This window comes from Condylura cristata, unplaced genomic scaffold (genome assembly GCF_000260355.1).
Source record: "Condylura cristata isolate star-nosed mole 26May11 unplaced genomic scaffold, ConCri1.0 scaffold00044, whole genome shotgun sequence".
In the NCBI taxonomy this organism is placed as follows: domain Eukaryota; kingdom Metazoa; phylum Chordata; class Mammalia; order Eulipotyphla; family Talpidae; genus Condylura; species Condylura cristata.
The window spans coordinates 2,243,910-2,264,451 of NW_004567145.1; the positions used below are offsets into that span (position 1 = coordinate 2,243,910).

The 20,542-nt window shown below is 39.9% G+C and overlaps 1 protein-coding gene across 2 annotated transcripts in view; it reads right to left on the reverse strand.

Moving 5' to 3' along the window:
* The window catches only part of EGFR (epidermal growth factor receptor), a 69,182-nt gene that overhangs the window by 25,617 nt on the left and 23,023 nt on the right, over positions 1 to 20,542 (reverse strand). For both annotated transcript variants that reach the window (XM_012733957.1, XM_004694512.2), the window contains exons 13-18: positions 18,554 to 18,644; positions 17,256 to 17,413; positions 12,942 to 12,980; positions 2,737 to 2,878; positions 1,555 to 1,677; positions 582 to 680 (exon numbers count right to left, since the gene is read on the reverse strand). In XM_012733957.1, coding sequence (XP_012589411.1) covers positions 582 to 680; positions 1,555 to 1,677; positions 2,737 to 2,878; positions 12,942 to 12,980; positions 17,256 to 17,413; positions 18,554 to 18,644 — 652 coding nt within the window. The remainder of the gene's footprint in view (positions 1 to 581; positions 681 to 1,554; positions 1,678 to 2,736; positions 2,879 to 12,941; positions 12,981 to 17,255; positions 17,414 to 18,553; positions 18,645 to 20,542) is intronic.

The following is a 20,542-nucleotide window of genomic DNA, read 5'->3' on the forward strand; positions in this document are numbered from 1 at the left end:
AAAGTAAAAACATAAAAATGATCTGGAACTTTACAAAGACTAACTGTATAAACATTACTCCAGAAGACACTGAAGAGGAAGATTTAAATTATTTTGGAGAAAAGATAGAGGTGGGCAGACAGTAGAGTTGGCATCAAATTGTTAAATCCTGATACCTTTATAAAAATATTTCAAAGATAATGGGTGGAGCAAAATGAACAGGAGTTTTGGAGTCACACATAATTATGGGCTGGATCTGCGAATCTGATCAAGTTTTTTTATGCCTCAGTCACTGTCACTACACCCTAACCATACTAAGCAGGACACCACACCAGGGCTTTAGCGTGCACTGCAGGGCCATGTGGGGCAACTGTATTGGGAAGAGCCCCTGGGGAAGCCCTCCTTTGGCAGAGACAACAGGGTGGGAGAGGGGAGTTCTCTCTGCAAGAGAAGGCCTGCGGGGAACTATACCAACTACAGCAAGAGGGAAAGACAGACGCTAGTGACGAAAACAGTCTAGAACTGAGCGTCGCACAGCCAGCAGACAAGAGGCTCCTGACGGGCAGGGATGTGGGGGACTGGACGGCAAAGTGGACACTCACATCAAGAATCTCCTTGTTGGCTTTCGGAGATGTGGCTTCTCTTAATTCCTTGATAGCCACGGGGATTTTAACCTTCTCACCTTCTGGGATCCAGAGTCCCTGTGACAGAGAAAGGGAAGACATCAACTAGTGGTTGTCATGCCCATGGCAGGCCACTGCTGAGGGGGCAGGGTGGACTTTGTGGGTGACAGCACCCCACAGGAGAAGGGAGGTGGAGCTGCTCTGCACTCCTGGGCTGGGTGCCGGGTCCCGTATCTTAGCTGCCCCTCACCTACCATGTTCATGAGTCAGAGCAGTCACAGTCTAAAAACTAAAAACACAACCCTGAACCCCTACAACCAACATAGAGCATTCTGTCCAGAAATCCCAGATGCCAGGTCAAGACCCAACTGAAATCTGATGATTATCTAGTGAATAGGAAGCTCTCCTGACCTGGGCTTTTTTCAGAAGCTCTCATGCAGTTCAGGCTCCTGAGCACTGCCCCCCCCCCCCAATATCTAGTGAATAGGAAGCTCTCCTGACCTGGGCTTTTTTCAGAAGCTCTCATGCAGTTCAGGCTCCTGAGCTCTGCCCCCTCCCCCCCAATATCTAGTGAATAGGAAGCTCTTCTGACCTGGGCTTTTTTCAGAAGTGCTCATGCAGTTCAGGCTCCTGAGCACCCCCTGCCCCCCTCCCCAATATCCTGTGAATAGGATGCTCTCCTGACCTGGGCTTTTTTCAGAAGCTCTCATGCTCCCGAGTCCCCCCACCCCCACCCCTACCGCCTCCCCCAGCGTCCTTGTGCTGCTCTCCCTCTAAAACTCAATGCTGGTGCCCACGAAATGCTGTGCCTGACAACATGTCTGGCAGGACCTCTCATCTGTCACACGACTGTGGATGACTCCCTCTTGACAACGTGATGAAACCTGCCAAACCGCAGTGGCACATGAGCAGACTGCAGCTGAGCGCTCTGGGCTTGCCCAACAGGCCTCACCTTGTACACGGTGCCGAATGCTCCAGAACCCAGGACCTTGATCTTTTTGAATTCTGTTTCTTTTAAGATCCTCAAGAGAGCTTGGTTTGGTGCTTCTCCACTGGGTGTCAGGGGCTCCACAAGCTACAAGATAAGGAAGAAATAGTGCCCTGCAGCTCATTTCAATGCGATGGGAATATGCGTCAATGGAGATTATAAGACAGGACCCTCAGCCCAGAACCCAGCCCTGCATGAGTGGCTAGGAGAGAGAGGATCCCTCACCTCAGCTCATGGCATGGAGCGTAGGGGTGATGAGGAGAAGATGGATAGCCCTGCAGTTCAGCACCAAGTACCCTGTGTGTGTGAGTGTGTGTGGTAGGTCCAGACACAGCCACATGGTCCTATGTTAGCACAAGAATTGACAGTCTCATTCAGAAGGAGAATAGAACCTTCCCTGAAGAACATCATGAAAGAGAAAGTGGAACCAAGTGCTCCAAATTAGGCCTGAGCTGACAGAAGAGCCACATTTCAAGAAACCATTGTCCATTTCTGCTTCCAAGTCAAACAGCTGGATTGAGGATGTTGTGGTGAGGAACATTTTCATATGGTGTCATTTTATTAGCCCGTCAGACCACAACACACATGCCACATGTCCTGAGTTGCTCTGGGGTCCTCATCCCAGGACTGTGGCACAGACACATGGCCAGACAGTCACATCAGACCTCAGAAGACAGCCCTGGTGTGGACAGAGGCATCTTGCAAATGGTAATACCTGACAGGAACTTGCAAGGGTCTGTGTGTGTGGCCTGTCTGCTGGGCATGCGCCTGGGCCTGCATTTTAACCATTCTGTGTGGCTCACTACACGTGCATTCCAGTGGCTAGATTTACCAAACTCTAACTACATACACAGAGTTGGACAGTCAGAGATGCTTTTCTATTACAAATAATAAAGCACATTAATACAATTAGAATAAAGTACATAATAAAACACAATTTCAGATGACAAGTCTTCAAAGCTAGTCCTGCTCCTGTTTTGGGCAGTGGAAGCTCTGGAGGGACTCTGTGGGGATTCCTCTCTGGAGTAGTGGAAGATTCTCGGTGTGCTGTGGTTCATCTTGGGTAGTGGGAGGTCCCAGGGGTTCCTTTTTGGAAAGTGACATTCCTGAGGGCCCTGGTAGGGGCCACAGGGCCTGGGCACTCACCTCTCTCTCCTGGAGCAGTCTTCGCAGGGTGCGTTTCCGGACAATGTGACGTCTGCGCACAAACAGGCCGACCCCAAGGGCCACCACCACCAACATCAGGAGGCCCCCCACAATGCCTGTGACAATGGATGGGATCTTCGTCCTGGAATAAAGTTTTGACATAGAAGGGTGAGATTTGCTGGCAGGTTTCTTTACATTGGCAATTTACCTACTTCCTGCATATTCTGATATATTGCCATCATTTGAAACTATCTCAAAAGTAGAACATTCTGAACCAAGAGTTCCAGACAGTTTCCAACTTTCTCTAGTAAAATCTCCCTCTTACCTTCCCCCACCTACTTTTCCTGCATACAAAAAAATCATCTGATCTTCTCCATATGATTATATTTAACTATGTTGATTATGTAAACACATAATTAAAAAAATAACCCAGTCTTCAATGATGCTTTTTATATCAATGTGTGTCTGTAGAGAACCTCCACATATTTGAAGCACAGCACCCTGAATCTTTGAGCATTCTAGATCACAAGTGCCCCAGATACAGAAGCACCTTTGACCTAGGGGAATTCCAGACCCATGAGCACCCCAGAAACAGGGACATATAGTGCTTATTAGGCAGCCTGGGGAAGGGGCCCCTTTGATAGTGGTTGACTCCTTGGGGTTCCTGGTTTTCAAGACCACACCTATGATACCTGCTTTATGACTGAGCCTGGAGGAGGCTATAAAGCTATAGACTTTCAATGTAAAGAGCAAGACTTTTATAGACGAGGAAGTCACCATGCAGCCCCAAATCATTCCTTCCTTCCATGGGGGTTGTATCTAATTACAGGGAGACTGAAAATCAGAACTTAGGTTCTTAAGCTCCCAGAGCAAAGAACTATTGGAATCATTAGATTGTAATTTTATAGTCTTTCTAAAGATATTACTCTTAGGTATCCATCACATCTGAGCGTGAACATATTCTTAATGTCCAGGGACTGTCCCTCCCTGGTCTAGCAGGGAAGAGAGCAAGGCCATTTGCAGAAACTCAGAACAGACTTCTCCAGGAATGACCCAATGACCAAAGAAAGATTTAACAGTGACCACTTAACCTTTGTGTCACCACAGTGCATTCTTTAGAAATCAGGAAAGCGATTAAGTCCTGTACTAACTTTTCTTTAGGTCAAGGTAACTGAGAAAATCTAAAGATCTAAACCTATAGATTAAAATGATTGTTTTTTGGACAACAAGGATTGCTGAAATAGGTAAAGAAACTAAATTGAAATGTGATTGCTAGAGCAGTTCTCACAGACTAAAATCTGTTTCCCTGGTTTAATTCCTCTTTTTGATTACATAACAAAACCTTTGCCTGTCACTGAGACTATTATTTCAGTTAACAGTTGGGGACCCAATAAATGGACTCAAGAACTGCCTGAGAACACTTGTGCATTGGGGGGGGGGGGCTGGTACCTTGGCACCAGCAGGGTCCACTGGGCCCACCCAGCATCCTGAGCCATGGCAAGAGTGAGTCTTTGGTGGTCTTGGTCTCAGACCTCCCAGCTAACGGCTGATAGTCTTTGAGTTTATAAGTCCAGAAAACCATTGTTTTATGTTGTTTGGATGGATACATTATCTCTTTCAGGGAGGGAAATTCCAAGCTAGATGAACAGGTTTTCCTGGATCTAAACCAGCAGCTAAAGGGAGTAAATTTTCAACTGAAACCAAGTTTTACCCATTTGGATATTTAAGATGACAGACTGGCTCAATTAGTCAAAACAAAATCTATCATGAATGAGAGCCAGCTTACACTCATTCTAAAGACAAAGGACACCTTGTTCTCTCTGGCTGGCACGATAGTGTCTCCAAGTGATTGGAGACCTAACAGAGGTGTCTGAGATGAATTCCTCAGATTTGTTATAGCCCTGAGGGAATTCTAGACTACACATCTGAGTTGTTTGGTTCTTTTGGGGTGGAGATGGGTGTAAGAAGGCTGCTCACAGCACCAGAGCTCCTACAATTACTTTAACTGTTAGGAAAATCAAGACACAGAGGCTGAACTGAGCTGGGGTGACATCCTTAGGAGCTAGGCTATCAGAAACATTCTCTGAGCCACACCCCAGTCACTGATTTGACTCACTGAACCAGTATAGGAGCAAACCATCAACAGAAAACCTGTGGGGCCTTTGCTGATCAGCCACCTACTAGCACTTGGCAGAATTTATGTGTAATGCTTACAGGACACACATTTGTAAGTAGCTCCCTATTGGGAGGAGACTACTGGAAGAAATCTCACTGTAAGAAGATCAAGGAAGGACACATGGGGATTTTCCAAGTTGATATTCTTGTGCGTGCAACTAATAAAAGCTGGCTTAAAAATCAAACAAAAATGTTTCTAAAAGTAAACCTAATGTTTGATAGGAAAGGACTTGAAATCATGTCTTAGCATGATTAGGGCCTTTGAAAATTTTTTCTGGGTCCACACTACCAAAAGGCCACGAAGTTTCAAAGGCCACTAGGGAGCTCTTTTGAGCTTCTAAGGTGTGCTCATTTCAAGTTCTTAAATGAGCTGTTTAGGGTCAACAACAACTAAAAAGAAGATACATAAAAGTCTATCTTTTTTTATTTTTGTCACCCTCATTTTCTGCTTTACCACCACTCACCTTTCCTCCCATAAAACTGGGACTTGGCTATAAAATTATGGCTGAACACAGCAAGGTTTTACTCTCACCCGCCTTCCATAGGAATTATGAAACTTCTTTGGTTATCTATGGAGCAAGTCTGAGATTTTCTCACACCATCAAAAATGTTTTCTGCTCGTCTTGACAAAAACTTGACAAGATATTTAAAAGAATTTTATAAGAACCCTGTAATGAACACTTTGGCCAAATAAGAAAATAATATTCAGAGATTGAAACTTTTGTAAGACAGGGTTTTCTTCTTTGTAAAACTAGTATTGCAAGTTTACTAGGCAGCAATATCCCCAGAATATAACTGGATGAAAAAGAATGAAAACAGAAAAAAAGAGAGTTGGAAGTAGCTTGGCAAGATTTATTAAGGCATACCTCTCTTCAGATAGTAAACCTAGCTGTAAGAATATAGTCTATTTCAACTGTTACAAAACAGTGAGATTCACACTTAAAGTGTGGAAAATTTTAAAAAATACTAAGAAATGTCTGCATTTGCCTGTATGTTTACATATGTTTTCTTATTTTATCTTCAGATAGCACTTATACCTACATAAATTATTTCTAAAGTCAAAAATATAACACACAAACTAATTCAAAATGTTCAAGAAACTGAGAGCTAGGATAATTTTGGTTAATAAGAATCAGTTTTAAACTTTAATAGTTTAATTTAAAACATGAATGAATGACTTTAAAGTTATAACATTGGATATGATACTTTTATTATTCATCTTTACTTAAACAAATTAGCTCATGTTACCTTATAAGAAAAATTACTGAATTGGCCTAGTGTGTTTAATGACGAAATAGCAGGTGAAAAAAGGGAGTCTTTTGTGTTGAGATTAAGTCACCAAATCTTTTTTTTTTTTTTTTAAGATTTATTTATTTATGCATACAGAACTGGGATACAGGCCAAAGGTGGTGAGAGGGTTCACCAGAGACGGAGTAGGGAGCAGAATAGGCAGATTGATGAAGTACACTGCTGAGGGGAAATGCGGGCGTGGCAGGAGAACTGTGCCATGTGGGTCACCTCCCTGGCTGGTATTGCACTTGTGCTGAAACGGCTGTGGTTAGCTTCATAGTGTTGTGCTTTACCTGTTGCGCCACCAGGGAGAGCCCAAATCTCGTTTTCACCTAATAGTGTTGACATAAAGTTTCCTGATCAGGTAGACTTGCTTGAAAAAAGGTAAATAAATATAAATAAAACATTCAGCAAGAAAGTTTTTTTAGAGTGTGGAGTAAGTCTATCAAGGAAAGTAAGGAAAGGATTACTTCAGGCAAGATGACTTTGCTAGACTGGATTGGGATTCCTTCCGTGGGAGAAGCTGAAGCTGCAATCACTTGGATACTGAACCTTGATGGAAGGAAGTTTTACTCCACTTTGAATCTGCTTCCTTTAACATGACTAAGGTAATTTCCCAAATCTCTTTTTGGGAATCTGTTTCCTTTAACAAGACTAAAGTAATTTCCCAAATCTGCTTCCTTTAACACGACTAAAGTAATTTCCTAAATCTCTTTTTAAAGTTTTACTAGGTTTAATAATGGGAACTCTTGGGTATCTAAACCATTCTGCTGAAATATAGCTATATAGTTCCACACCCAGAGGTTAAATTGGCATGAAATAGGGTCATTCATTATTATTTATTTAAAGCTTCCTGGAAGATTTCAGCTCCTCCCTACCCTGCTTGTTTTCTTTTTATTTATTTATTTATTTTTACTTTTCTTTTAGATTTACAAAAAGATGAAAAATTAACACAAATAGTCCCTTATATTCTTCCCTGCTGCTCTCCCAATACTCACATTTTACGGAGGTACCAAAACCTAGATAGTAACACTAATACAATGATACTCACTAATCTGCAGACCCTGTTCACATTTCATCACTTACAATTCTACATTATTTTAATTGTTCCATTTCCTTAATGTTCTTAAATCTTTTTTCCCATATGCAAATCTTTGTGTTACTTAATTTTTATCTTCGTAGACAGAGTAAACGATTACTGTGCTATTGCTTTTATTTTTAAATACTATAATAGTTTATTTTTACATCATTTTGTGCATTTTTCATCTCAGTTGTAATCCCCGTGGACTTGTATTTTATTTTGATTATCACTCTTCATTTTTGTACAATGTATGCTTTTTCATCTTAGTTGTCACTCCTGTGGAATTCCCACCACCAATTCACCCATGTGCCATCACCACAGTCCTGTCCTTTGTGCTATTCCCTCCCCTGTTTTGATCCTGTTTCCATACCCCCCTCCCCCCAGCCACCCCTGCAGAATGCCTCTGGTTTATAGCTGTCTGTTGATTTTGGTTTTTACTTTATTACAATTACTTTTTTCTCCCCTGAGCCCTTGCATTCCTCCTAAACGTGAAACCTCCTGGTATTTTTCTTCTGGTTTATTTCACTGAGATTGATCCCTTCCAGCTCCATCCATATACCCAAAGGACAAAAAAAAAAAAAAAAAAAAAAAAAAGAAAAGAAACATTAATTCAAAAAGGCACCTGCACCCCTATGTTCATTGCAGCACTATTTACAATAGGAAAGCTATGGAAACAACCCAAATGCCCCAAAATAGATGTCTGGATCAAGAAGATGTAGTACAGATACACAATGGAATATTACTCAGTGATCAAAAAGAGACAAACTCAAGCCATTTACTGTGTTCTAATTGACACTCTGGTTTTTGTATCAATCAAGAAGAATGTTCTATAGCTTTTGACTTCAAGTGATAGTAGATGCACTAGATGTACACCATAGGATGGAGGCCCGAAATTGCTTTAGAGACTGCTTTTAACTGTGCCTTCTTAAGGTTCTTTATAACACAAATTCAAGATGACCAAAATTAGTTCCAGCAACAGAATATTGTATTAATTTTTACAAAAAAACTTTTATGATTAATATTTTGCAGCGTATATTAATGATCAAAAAAAATAATAAATTAAGTAAATAAAACTAATAAATTAGTTCACTTCAACTCCCCGGGTGAAAAAATTTCCATATGATCCAAAATTCTCAGATAACTGAAAAAAATAAACAAAACTTTCTTTTCTCACTACTATCCCTTGTTTTTTTTTTTGTTTGTTTTTGTTTTTTTGTATCTTTTCATCCCTTTCCCATTTTAATCTCAGAGCTCTCAGATGTTTCATGTTTCCATGTTCAGTTCTGTAGCTTTTGAAAATGTTTTGGTTGTTATATTGTCTGCTGTGTGAATGTCCAATGTTTGCTTTTATTGTTCTGACTTACTTTGCTCCAGGTAATTCTCTCAAGTTCTTTCCATTTTGTTGAAAACAGCCACATTTTATCTGCCTGTATGACAATATAACACTCCATAGCTTGTAGGTACCACATCTTCTTGATCCATTTGCCTCTTGAAGGGGATTTATCCATTGTAAATAATGCTGCTGTGTACACTGTGGACCATGAGCTCAAGAGTGAGAATGCTGGGTCATATGGTATTTCCATTTTTGATTTTTTTAAGATTTATTTATCATGCAGACAATAACTGGAGTACAGGCTGGAGTTGTGTGTGTGGGGTGGGGCTCAGGAATGGGGTTGAGAGGATTCACCAGAGACAGAGTGGGGAGCAGAATAGGCAGCATGAATGAAATACACTGCTGAGGGGAGCAGCAGGCCAGGCAGGAAAGGTCTGCTGTGGCTGTAGTTAGCTTCATAGTGCTGTGCTTTAAACCCCTGTGCCACCAAGGAGGCCTCCCCCAAAAGACAAAATATTTTTAAACTGTGGTCAGCTTTACTAATAAATCGTAAGCCAATTTAAGTAAGAAAAATCTGATTTTTTACTCTCAATCTTGGTTCAGTGAAAGAAATCTAATTCTGTCAGCTATAATGTGCTGAACCATGCTAGAGATATTTGCTTTAAAATATTTGCCACTCTGGATAATTAAATATTGTTTCATATAAATCTATGAAAATATTTTAAACATTTACATATTTATGGCAAAAGTGCTCTGAAATAAAAAATTCTAAAAATAATAATCTCTCCATTATGTAAATATTGAAGTTTTAAAAAAATTCCAAAGGCATCTCATAAAAATGATTCCCTTCCTCCTGTGGAAAGACGAATTAGACTATTCAGTGGATTAAAACTTCATGGGGGCCCTTCATGGTAGCACAACTGGACGCAGCAGCAGTGCAAGCTAGCAGCAGCCGCTTCCGTGTGAGTTTGATCCCCAGTACCAGGGTGATCCACATGGCGTGGCAGACCTCTCCTGACCTGCCTGCTGCTCCCCTCAGCAGTGTACTTCGTCAATCTGCCTGTTCTGCTCCCCACTCTGTCCCTGGTGAATCCTCTCACCCTCCTCCCCCCCCCCCCCGCACCTTTGGCTTGTGCACCGTTCTGTATGAATCAATAAATAAATCTAAAAATAAAAATGTCATCGTAGGCACTGTCACATAAGGAGAAATGTTCAACCTCTTTAGCATGTACTAGTGTGAGTGTTCTTATATGAAATTTCTAAAAGTCTTGTATATTCTGTTATACTTTACATATAAACTTCAGTTATTACTCTAAAATAGTATATGCCACACTACAAAACATCTTTGCTAATTTTGTTATAAACATATCTTTAAATATGATCATTTTAAGCTCTTTTGTTACTAACAGGAGATATTTATTCTAAAGTTTTTGTGTATACAAATTCACAGGAAAAGGACTTTGGCAAATCAAATACAGATTTATGATGAAACTGAATGAGGATTAATTTCAGAACTTATGGGAAAAACTGGGCTTAAAAATTGCTAACAAGTGTTCAAGACCTACATGAGCTGAATGAACTATGGAGGACTAAAATATATTTAAATGATTTGTTTGAAACATTATTAGTTCTTTTATTAAAAGCTTTGCTTTTTCCATATTAAAAAAAAACAACTTTTACATTCTCCTAAATTGACTATGATCTGCAGCAATGGTAAATTACATTTTTTCATAAGTTGAACCCTCAAAATGTGAAAATATTTAGGTTCTAGAAGTTGTATCAGAAAATGGTAAAAAGGTAACTCCTTAACAGATCCAGGAATCCCACTTTTGGGGATCTTAAGAAGAGAGAAATTTACACAAAGATAAAGGGAACACAGGCAAAATCTATGGTAAGAATACACTGGTATGACTCCCCAAGCCTTGAGAGCCTGGTGTGAAAAAGTCACTCTAAATGCTAGTAAAGCAAATTCAGAGTCTGTATTTGTTTGTTTACACACACACACACACACACACACACACATGCGAACAGAAAACCTGGCCAAGACCTAATTTACAAAGAAATTTTACCATGGTTATTTTGTAGAATTGGGTTAAGAGTGGAGAGAAAAAACGTTTCAGTAACTTTCTTCCTGTGGAAATAAGATCATGGTCCTCTTAATCACTTTAAAGGCTTTTAACCACCTCCCTGTGAACTGGATTGCACTTAGTATCTGGTTATGACTTTCCAAATTAAGGTTTCCAGTTTTTCCTGCTAACCTCTTTGACTTGGTTAGATTAAAACCTCCAACGGACCTTTTCTGAAACCAAGAATCCAGAAACAGAGAACTTGACAAAACCTCAGAGAGGTCACTACAATGACTGCATGACATGACTGATTACTGTTTTCTACATATCCCATGACATCAGAGACACTGAAGCCCAGGAGAAACTGCTCTCTGAATACACTTTGAACTTCCGACTTGTTTGCTTCACTATTTAACATTTGCGTTCCTCCCCATATGCTTCTTATTACTGCTTACGCCTACCTACAGAACTGCCTCTAGAAACTGCACACAACTGTTTGATTTAATGCTGAACTATCTCACACAGGCACAATGGGTGAAACTACTATAATTGAATAAACAACCTTAAGATAATACTGACTGGGAGATAAAATTGAAACCTCCCAATAAAAATTGTTTCCATAGAGACCCAATGTCCTGAGGAGAAACTACACCTCTGGACAATGAACTCATGGATATCCTCCACAAAGCAACAGCAATGTACATAAAGTTCAAATCTTGACTGAAAAAGGGGGATATGGAATAGGTTAGTCAGTTTAGCAATATGATGAAGTCTCAGCTGGAGTTTTGGTTGGATTGGCTGTCGTTTTAAATCTTTACCTTCCTTTCATTATAGGACAAGTAAGTCTAACTTTACTATCATTGTGTATGTTAATGTCTATTACAAAAATTAAGTTATGTTGATTTAAAAAAATAACACATACACAAATTATGATAGTCCAGTACATGGTCAGTGATAGGTAAAATGCAAAGTCTAATTTTATATTTTCTGATGAGGCACTAGGGTACAAGGGTTAAGTGTTTGGCTCATGATGGAGGTGGATGTGATCTAGCATGCTTCTTTAGGTAAAGTACAGGTGCCCGAATGCTAGAAGGAACATATGATATTGGTCACAAAGATTGATTATGATCAAAAGGGAGGATATTGAGTACATACTCTTTAACTACTGGACACCCCCTCCCTGGTCTAGCAGGCAAGAGAACAAAGCCATTTGCATAAAGTTAAAACAGGCTCTGTCCTGTTCTGTGAAGCAGCCTTACAGGAATCTGATGCCTAAGGGGAGCCAACCTTTCACCTCCCCAGGAATGATTAAGGAGCCAGCTAGAGATTTAACAGTAAGCACCCAGCCTTTGTGTCTCCAAGATGCATTCTTTAGAAGTCAAGAAAGTGATTAAACCCCAACATTTTCCCTCCTCTGTACATGAATAGTATTGACTTTCTTTAGCTCAAGATAATTTAGGAAACTGAAAGATCTAAACCTATAAATTAAAAACCAGATGCTCTCATCAGGGATAACTTCATTTCAACACCAAGGACTGCTATTCCTTTACTTCTTCTTTGTTGTCTGCTCCCTTACAAGCATATAAACTAAACTGAAACTTGGGATTGTTGGAATTGTTCTCGCCGAGTAAAATTTGTTTCCCAGATAGGAATCTTTTTGGGATTAGCTAATAAAATCTATCTAACTACCATTGGGACTGTTATTTCAGTGAACTTGAGTTTCATTTTTTTTAAGAGAAATATAAATGAGTTTGAAAGATTAATTAATAACATCATTTGCACCAGAACATGTGGCATTGTTCTTACAAATTTCTTATAATAAGGTCAAATGAATTTTTAAAAATGATGACATTTTCTTCTTAGAGAGTTCAAAAGTCATCTCTTACATTATTCCATTTCCCCAACCAATGCATTTTGAAATTCATGTTCTTGAAACGTAAGGCTTTGTAGGGCCAACTGAGTTAGTGAGGAAAACAAGAGAGAAGTTAGATCCGGGTTTCTTGGAGTTAAGTGCTGGAACACAGCCCAGCTTCCTGGAGAAGCCCAGCACTGCATGTCCTCTGTCCTGGACAAAGTGGGTGGGGGAGGCCAAGAGCCAGTGTATGGTCTATGTCAGTGGGGACTGCTGCCGGCCCAGAGGAGGAGGTAAAACCACAGGCAAGAAGGTGGGTGGCAATACAGGGAAACACCAACTTCATCCTTAGCATTGTGGCTATTTCTGACAGTTCACTTGTGTTCACAGACACAAATTATTACTTACTCAGGTGTAGAACAGCCTTCAAGACCTGGCCCAGTACAGCTGTTGGAATTAAAAGAGAAAAACGTATTTGATCATTCACACTTTTTAGCATTTTTTTCTTGATGCATTTCTTAAATAATTCTTAAGGTACCGTATTTTAAAGTACTCTTAAATAAAATCGCATTACTTAATACTGGGCAGTGGTAAATCATTTATACATTATGTACTTATTCACTTGTTCATTCATATAGCACATATTTTTGAGTATCTATGATAGGAATTACTCTAGCATTGGACAAAGTAGAGTTTCTGGCTTTCATTACTGAAATATTTCCATGTATTATGTCGATGGAGGTACAGCTGACCAGCTCGTCACTATGGGGAGGGGAGTTTAAGGAGCAGAGTTGAAAGCCACTTCTGGGCCAAACTGATTAAGAACTAGTGGGGAACACTTGAGGGGAGACATGAGTCTCCATGGTAGGGAAATGACACTGATGGTGTCAAACCGAAGAGCCAGAGCGGGAGCTGGCTCTGTATCCTCATGCAGATGAAAAGCCTCCAGTGAAGCAGGGATGACATTTGTTCTACAGGGACGCCTGAGAGCCAGCATCCGGTGCCCATGGAGGCGACCATGCTGTCATTCTAACGATGGGATGATAGCTTAAAGGACAGAATAAGTTGACTTTGAAGTGCAACAACCTTTGTGAGTACTAACATAGGTAGGAAAATAAAATATGCTAGTTAAATGGAAAATCCTGACATCCCATGGCCACAGGGAACATAAAGCACTACATTCAAGAGTGTGAAGAGCACTAGGATGCTCATTTGATACCGTCACCTGATCCAACATTTCCCATTTCACCCAAAGGTTCTGACTGCTACATTCTGCCTTGTCTGCCTTGAGGGTTGTGCTCCCTTCCCCTTGTGCCTGACGACTCAGTCTTGCCCCTATGGTTGGTCTGTGTTCTGACACAGACTTCTTCAAGCAGGGACCACACAGGGAAGTTCCTGATTTCACAGCCCACTTTCTTGTTTGCCAACCTAAGCCATCAGATAACAATCTTTACTGATGAATGACCACTCTTTTTTTTTTTTTTTTCAAATCCTACTCAAACTAAGCCCCTCACTAGGATTTTCCCCACGATGCCAGGCAGTCCCTTGACTGTCACAGAATGGATGTGATAAAACATGAGTGCAGGTTAAAACTACAAATTTTGGAGAAGATGCAGGGTTTCTGCAGCCTGTGACAGTGTTGCTAGAAAAACTGCAGGGATTACTGACAGGGAACTATGGACAAAGAAGCTCAGAGGGTCTCCTTGGTGGTGCAGGGGTTAAAGCCTCAGTGCTATTAAGCTATAGCCGGCCACGTGGGCAGGAGTTTGATTGGGGAGTGGGGTGGGGGGGTGGGAGGTGGCTAACCCTCATATGCCTAGGCAGACCTCTTCTGTCTGGCCCACTGCTCCCCTCAGCAGTGTATTTCAGTAGCTCTGCCTGTTTTGTTTCCCACTTTTTTTTTCTGGTGAGTCCTCCTAACCACCCCACCTCTGGCCTGTACCCCAGTTCTTATATGCAAAATAAGTATTTTTTTTTTCTTCTTAAAGAAACAGCTCAGAGAGAAGGCCACTTTACATTTGAAGAGATGACCAACAAGGACGGTGACAGACTGGTGATCTTGAGTGAATGGTTTGACCACCAAAAGATTAAGAGGTCCTTGCCTAAGCTGAGGTTGCCCTGGCATGATTTTGCAAAAATGATTGTTGGGTATCAAGTAAAAGTGGCCTTATCATGCATGCTGTCATTTGATTTGGCCAGAAAAATTATTTTCTGACCCTGTTAGGCTTATTTTTTGTTTAATATAATTAAGATAGGCAAAATTTTTACATGACTTAGTTTATTAGCATAAAATTAAAAAAAAAATTTCTCCTTACAATTTAGTATAAAAATGTAGTTCTTTCAGCTATATACCAGAGACATTTTGTGGGGATGGAGTGGGGAATGGGATCAAGAACAGTGGGGGAAGGGAAATTCACTGGACGATGGTGATGGCACATGGGTGATTGGTGATGGGAAGCCCATGGGGATTACAATTGAGATGGAAAAATGCACAAAATGATGTAAAAATAAACTATTATATTATTAAAAAAATGTAGTTCTTTAATGTAGCATATATACATGCTGGTTTTCAAGGGTGGACCTGAAAAGTGTAGGATGTTATGATACAATGTTTTTCAATTAAAAAATAAATGGAAACTGCAGTTCCATTTAAAAATGGCTTTAAGTTCTTTACCTTTTGTCTTGGGTAAGGGAATTGCCCTGGTGGGGAGATGGCTTTTGGAAATGGACAGGCCTCCCTGTTTTAGGCTGGATAGCAAGTAGGGGAATTACTGAAACTTTTTTTTTATAATATAATAGTTTATTTTTACATCATTTTGTGCCTTTTCCCATCTCAGTTGTAATCCCTGTGGGCTTCCCATCACTAAATCACCTGTATGCCATCACCATAGTCCAGTGCACTTCCCCCCCGATTTTTGATCCCATTCCCCACTGCACCCCTTAAAATGTCTCTGGTACATAGTTCATTATTATTATTTTTCCCCCCTGATCCTTTATACTCCTGCTATGAGTGAATTTTTTGATATTTTTCCTTTCTTTCTGGGTTATTTCACTAAGCATGATCCCTTCCAGCTCCATCCATGTTGTTGCACAATGCATGAGTTTATCTTTTTTGACTGTGAGTAATATTCCACTGTGTATATGTACCACATCTTTTTAATCTAGTCATCTACTTTCAAGCTTTTGGGTTGATTCCACATCTTCCCTATTGTAAATAATGCAAAACTTTTAAAGTGTGGTTTAGTCATGCAACTGGGGCAAGAAAGGCAATCACTGTGGGGCACCAAGGAGACTGTATCTGGTAATCTGGCCATCATGCACACATAATAAAATAAATACAAATTTTCCATTTTCTTTACTCCATGAATATTTTACAAATTAAAAAAATCTATTTTTCTCATGTCATTCCTATGTGACTAGTTATGTTAGAAGAAGATACAGATAGTAATAACAAAGTTATACAAAAACATATGCTCTTCTAAAACCAAAAAAGACTAAGAATAAGGGAGGTAACATATTTTTGTGAAAGGGAAATACTGATGAAACTGTATGCCAAAAGTATAGCATCAGGAGAGTACTTAAAACACAGGGAGACACAGAAATTGTAGAAAGAAACAGTTTTAGTGGGACACAGAATGGCAAATATGATTGTAGTGGGGACTAAAGTCAGATAATAAAGATTTACTTTGGATAAAAAGACATTAGAACACATAGCCATTCACATTTTATATTTAAATCTTGATGAATTCTGTCTATATTTGGAAGAATTGTTTCTATATGGTAAATTTATTGAAAATTCCAGTTCCCCAAAAACTTTCTGGTACCCTCACCCCTGCCTCAAACCCAATGACATACACTCACAGACACACAAATACATGCATGGTTGTTTACAAAAGGAAAAGAAGGAAAGATACAATGTTTATTTTATACAGTCAATATAATTCCAGTTCAGAGCATGTATTCCAAAATGACTTATTCTAAGGGGACTATGAAAAAAAGATTACTTAAAAAAATGGCAGTTTTCCCATTTTTTTCTAGAGTGAGCAAATAGTTAATAGAACCAACACACTGATACTCACAAAGGGAAAGATATGAAAACCTTAAGTTGTTGCAAAGAAGGAAATTAGTAAAACTCCAAATCCACTTCAGATTTAAAAATTAGGACTAGATGACTATTCCCTTAGTCAGATAATAAATATCTCAAATGGATAGCAAATATTGTTCTTCGTTCATTAGTCATTCCCAACATCACAAAATAAAATTTCTGATACCCACAGCCACTGTCTCTTATATGATTCTGCAAAATTTGGCCCTTGTAATATGAGCTAAAACTTTTAGAAAAGAGATGAGGATATCATTATTGGAGACGACATGATGATTTTCCTGGAAAGTCAAGGTCATGAACTAAAACACTATTTCAATAGAAGATGAATGTGTACACCCAAATTAAGTTAGTTTATATATTAGCAGTAGAACTATAAGCTACACCAGAAAGCAAGAGTCATTCATAATAGCAAAAATAAATACAAACATCACGAGAGGCTGAGATTTTGCCTCTGTACTCGTGAGCCATGCGCTGCCCCTGGGCCACTGGCTGCTGCTGCGTGGGCCGGCCATGCTGACTCAGACTCCTGCAATTTACTCCCTGGAAACTTTGCAGACAAAGCCAACACACATGAATTTGCAAAACAGGAAACATTTTGTTCTGCATTTCCCACTCACCCGTAGGTACAGTTGGCATGGCACAGGTGGCACACACGGTTGGCATCTGCAAACTTCCAGACCAGGGTGTTGTTCTCTCCCATGACTCCTGCGGGGCAGGTCCTGACGCAGTGGGGACCATCGATGTAGTGGGCACACTGCACACAGTTGTCTGGCCCCTGCGTTGAGGCAGAAAAATGCATTCATGTCTATATCCTTACTTAAAATACTTATTGTGAAAAAGTCAAATAATAGTTTTTTAATGCAGGAAAGAGGTTTATATGTGATTGCACTCACTGGTGTGGCACTCTAGTGGCCTAGTTAAAAGCCTTCCTGACAGTACATGCATATGAAATAAAAAAAAAAAAATGAAAGAAATTATGCTGTGTACTTTATTAATTTTACTTTAAATGTTGTGGACATCTTTTCAGAACAATCTTGATTGGCATCTCTACACACACACACACAAACACAGACACACACACACACAAACACAGACACACATATATATCCTTATTGGTTAAGAGGATTTTCTTGCATATTTGTACTTGAAGTTAAAGGGAAGCTTGGAGGGATGTAAGACTCACTGAGGTAATTTTAAGAAAACCCACATCAGTGTTTCTCTGGAGACAAGCAGATAGCGACGTAAATGCAATGGTGGTTGTGTAATTAATTGTGCAACATGCTAACCTTGATTCTATTTGTGAGTGTTGGAATGTCCTGGTGAAACTCACAAAAGCAAAGGTCCAGGACTGTGGGGGTCATGCCACACACATTTTATAAAGTGTTTAAATAAAAGGGGTGCCTGATGGCTGAATCTCTACTGTTACATTTTTGAGTGTGTTCCTGGAGCCAGAACAACCATATGACTGAGTCAATATCACCCTTCACCTTAACTCCAGATGAAAATTTAACCCCAGACAGCTATAATCCACGGTTGGCAGCCTATACCTCAAACACTGTCTCATCTTCCGCCCAATTTAGAGAGACATTCTAAAATTGTTCTCAATCATGACCCATGTCAGAGAGAGTGAAAACTGACAGACACATCACATCTAGTTCTGTGTTTCTGATATGTCTTGGGACACAGGACAGAAAAGTAGATGGTCATGCCAGGCAGCTTTTGCGATGACTTGGACTCAGTCATCAGTCACAGGGCCTCTGACCAGCTCTGTGATGGTGCCTGTCTTCTGGGAGGCTGGCAGACATGACTGTTCTTGGCAGCTGTGGAGTGATTTGAGGCTGGGCCCTGGTTGTGGTTCTGAGACAATGTATGAGGCTTTCCCTGTGTGTGAGAGAATGACCAATGAGCTCCTTACTCGTCCTGTGCAGGTGATGTTCATGACCTGGGGCAGGCACTCTGGATGACACTGTATGCACTCGGAATTCTCCACAAACTCCCTGGGCTCCCTGAGAGAAGAGAGGAAAACAATCAGTTCCCCCAGAGATCCCAGTTCAACAGTCCAACAGCTGAGCACTATCTGAGTTGATCTGTCTGACCCTGCAGGAGGAATACAATTACCTCTCAGAAATTCAAAACAGTTTTAGATAAAAGACAAATGGTTGGGGGCCCTCCCTGGTGGCGCAGTGGGTTAAAGCATAGCACTAAGAAGCTAAAGCCACTTCAGCATGAGTTCGATCTCCGCCTGCCCCGGAGGTGATCCACATGGCGTGGCAGATCCTGACCAGCCCGCTGCTCCCCTCAGCAGTGTACTTTGTCAGTTGGCCAGTTCTGCTTCCCACTCTGTCTCTGGTGAATCCTCTCACCGCCCCTGCACCTCTGGCCTGTACCCCAGTTCTGTATGCATAAATAAATAAATCTTTAAAAAATAAAAGACAAATGGTTGGGCTGTAGAGCTATCCTTTGATATAATAAACTGCGACTATTACATGAATCCTTGATCCTTGGTCATCTTCTCCCAGAATATAAACATGTAAGCTTCATTTACAATCAAAACAACTTCCCTACATTTTCCTAGGGGCATGGTTTTGTACATTTATGGCACAGTTTTTGTACATTTATAGGCAGTTTTAATACATTTAAGCATGTTAACAGTGAAAGCAAAAAAATAGTGCCTCTACGGGCTCCTTATCAGATTCATGGAAATTTAAATTAAGCTGGAAAGAACTGGTAATTGCAGCCTAGTGCACAGAAAAGGGATGGAAAAAACTTTAAAATTGGTGAGTGGTTATTATTAAAATCAGTAAGAATGAAATACAGTGAAAAAATTTTCTTGCCATATTTTTTAAAATAATTATTTAATTTTTCAAAATGTATAATATTAAGCAATAAGATAAAACTGTTGAAAAAATTAAAACCTATCTGGAAAAGACGGAGACATATCTAGTCAGGCAGTGTGCAGAACTTCTACACCTAAAACGTGTGCCATAAATTCCCCTTTCAAGACATGGCTCTAATTAAACCCAATGTACCCTGTCATCTTTCTCTGCATTCTTCTGGGACAAGCTAGAACTGGGAGCAGGTGGAGACCACCAGGTCTGTCATGGAAAAATCTGGGCATTGCCAACACTGCTAAGTTACTTACCTTGTTTACTTATAATTGAAAAAATTAAACAATTAAAATTATTTAAAGTTGAGACTTGAAAATTGAAAACATGAGATTAGTGTCTATTTGCAGCTGTAAGGATTACATTAATATTCTCACTTGCTGTTATAGTACTATCATTTATGTAATTTATTTTGTTAGATTGCTTGACCTTTCACCTAAAGGATTCCCACAGAATTGAGCTTGTTCCTGCTCCCGAATATTTCAAATCCCACCTGTCACCCTAATCCTGATAGTGAGACAGGAAAATGAATTTCTATAGTCATCTGTAATTGCTATGGAACTATCTTGTTTCCTTCAAATGAAAAAATATCACCTCTGTTACTATCCTGAAATATTATTTTATTAGTTTATTTTTAGTCATTATTCATGGCCAAAGTTTTCAATATCAAGATTCCCATAGAATCGCAGCTTATTTTTCATTGACTGCAATGATTATATGGTTATTTCTTTGTTCATTAGGAAATTTAAAGTTATTTTCATTATTCTCAGAAATGACAAGTGCTTGTGAGAGTGTGGAGAAAAAGAAACCCTCTTATACGATTGGTGGGAATGTAGTCTGGTCCAGCCCCTATAGAAAGCTGTGTGGAGAACCTCAAAAGACTAAAAATGGATCTGCCATACGACCTAGCAATTCCACTCCTAGGTATCTACCCAAGGAACAAAAACTCACTATTTTGAAAGGAAACCTGCACTCCTATGTTCATAGCAGCACTATTGGCAATAACCAAGATATGGAAA